The sequence below is a fragment of the Montipora capricornis genome, chromosome 10 (genome assembly GCF_036669925.1).
Source record: "Montipora capricornis isolate CH-2021 chromosome 10, ASM3666992v2, whole genome shotgun sequence".
In the NCBI taxonomy this organism is placed as follows: domain Eukaryota; kingdom Metazoa; phylum Cnidaria; class Anthozoa; order Scleractinia; family Acroporidae; genus Montipora; species Montipora capricornis.
Window position 1 is genome coordinate 43,346,264 of NC_090892.1, and position 2,500 is coordinate 43,348,763.

The 2,500-nt window shown below is 35.6% G+C and overlaps 1 protein-coding gene across 1 annotated transcript in view; it reads left to right on the top strand.

Moving 5' to 3' along the window:
• The window catches only part of LOC138019538 (DNA replication licensing factor mcm4-A-like), a 26,617-nt gene that overhangs the window by 12,504 nt on the left and 11,613 nt on the right, over positions 1 to 2,500 (top strand). The window contains exons 7-8 of the mRNA XM_068866374.1: positions 858 to 929; positions 1,615 to 1,785. Coding sequence (XP_068722475.1) covers positions 858 to 929; positions 1,615 to 1,785 — 243 coding nt within the window. The remainder of the gene's footprint in view (positions 1 to 857; positions 930 to 1,614; positions 1,786 to 2,500) is intronic.

The window sequence follows — 2,500 nt, forward strand, 5'->3', positions numbered from 1 at the left end:
TTACACTTGTGCCGACAATGCCGCGGCAGCGGCAACATGAAATGAATCGAACATTTCGGCATCAGTTTTTGTGTGTGAATTACTGTAAAGCCTGCTATTTCACATTATTATTCTTTTGTTTTGAGTTATTATTCCAGTTAGTGAAAATATTTTATTTTCCACTAAACAAAGAAAGAAGCTGTGAAATTAGCAAAGTAAGAAAGTAATAAACAATTTTGATTGCCAACAATATTTGTTGATATGTTTTCAATTTGCATTGGTTTTCATCGAGAGCATTTAAGTTTATTAGGCAATTAAAGCGGGATAAATAAGGCAATATACAGTTTTTAGGAACAGTTTCATTAATGACTTTTATATTTTTTCCCTACTTACGGTTTTAAAACTATACCGGAAGATTTAAAAATTATCACATTACCCGCACCTTCCTATAACCCGCACCAACAACTGTTTGTGGAAAAATTAACACATTATCCGTGGGTAATCGCCTGGAAATTACGGTACATATTTTCCTTTTTTTTAAAGTTTGAATAAAATTTTATTATTATTATTACACATGTATTATTATCACTCTGTCAAGCAAGTTATTGCTTTTATCTTGTTGTTGGTGCATTGGAGTACATTAACCCACCCACCCCTCTCAGGTTTTTGTGGTTTTCATAGTACATTGACCTTTTCTTGTATAGTTAAAGAAAATCAATTCCACAACAGCTTCCTGGTAGTGATAGTTACGTTACATGTATATTTGCTCAAACTGCATCTAAACAAACTGGAGGAATATTATTGTAAAAATTTGTACACTGTACACAGAAAGAGAACATAACAGTCTTTTGCTGATAGTCACAGCTATTTTTTTTCAGACATTGATACCCTGATAACAATCAGTGGAATGGTTATTAGGACATCTCAAGTCATACCAGAGATGAGGGAAGGTAATGTATTTAATTTTAACCAGAGCTGCAGCTTTTGCAGTCTTATTTAGTCTATAGTTATGAGAACCAAACGATGAGAGGTAAATTTTTATGAAAATTTCTTGAAGATCTACCCTGGAGAAGGGTTAGTTTCAATGTTTGGCACCAGTGTCCAAATTTTTGGCATTGTCATAAAGTGCTCTTTTTTTCCATTTTCTACCAAACCAGATTTACTTCAGTAATCAAGGATGAGAATGTTTGGCAACACTTTAAAATGACCTTTTCCCCAAATGGGTGAAAAATACCACACAGTGCACAGCTTTACAAAATAATACCACCTATCAAGTATTTGGCTTCAGACTAAGCGACTACATTCAAAATATGTGTTGATAAAAGTGCTTAAGTTACTGTTTGCCCTTGTGTTGTGCCGCGAAACCATCCCTTTAAACTTGCTTGCAGTTTCCTCTCTGTTCTTTAAACTATTTTAGAGGGGAGACGGGAGCCTGGTTATGATAAACAACTGAATTTGATAATACATTACTGAAGAATACAGCCGATCTGCTTACAAACACAGCTGCAGTGTTAATATTAGCAAAATGTCTTTAAAGTAAATACAGGTGTTATTTGAAGAAGTCCAAATTATGGTGATGATAAAGATAATGACTTTTTTGTATTTTCATTCTTTTCTCCTTTTTCTCCATGTCAGCATTCTTCCAGTGTTATGTTTGCCATGCTTCTGTGACAGTGGAGATTGATCGTGGCCGTATTTCTGAACCTGCTTTATGTCGCAACTGCAACACAAACCACAGTATGGTGTTAATTCACAACAGATCACAGTACACTGACAAGCAAATCACTAAGCTACAAGAGTCACCAGGTGATTGCATTATGTGTCATCCATGTCTGATACTCCTAAACTGAGTTGATTTGATTTACCAGTTGCGATTCAACTGGAACGGTGGTAGTATAGAAGTGTTGGTGATTGGACTTGAATCAATCGTATCAATCACATTAAGTACATTCGACATACAGCTATCGATTGGACCAAAAGTATAATCAATTTGCAACAGACTCGAAAGGACACCAATAGGGGTAAAAGACTCTAATCGAACAAATCGATCAAATTGAGTCTGTTCGATATACAGTTATCGATTCAACCAAAGCATGGTCAATTTGCAATAGACTCTAAACGACACTAATAGGGGTTTATGATGTGAGTCACATTGATTGAATCAATCAAATTGACTCCCTTCCACATACCGCTGGTCGATTTGACCAAAACATGCAACGTTATTTCATGGGTGAATTGACACACGCCATTGCTAATTTCCTCTCAAGTTCATCACATGAAGAAATTACAACTTCAACCACTTATCTCATAAAAAAACTCAGACAATGTGCACTGAATTAGCAACCACAGTAGTGACACTACCATGACTGTGACACATTCTTAAAACGTAGCATTACAAGGAACACTTTTATGAGCAAACAAGGTGGTACAACTTTTATAATTTGAAGCCATGAAAAACACGGTGCAACTTGCTTGTATGAAGTTCATTTCAAGGGTGTATGGTAGGGTCGTCATTTCATCG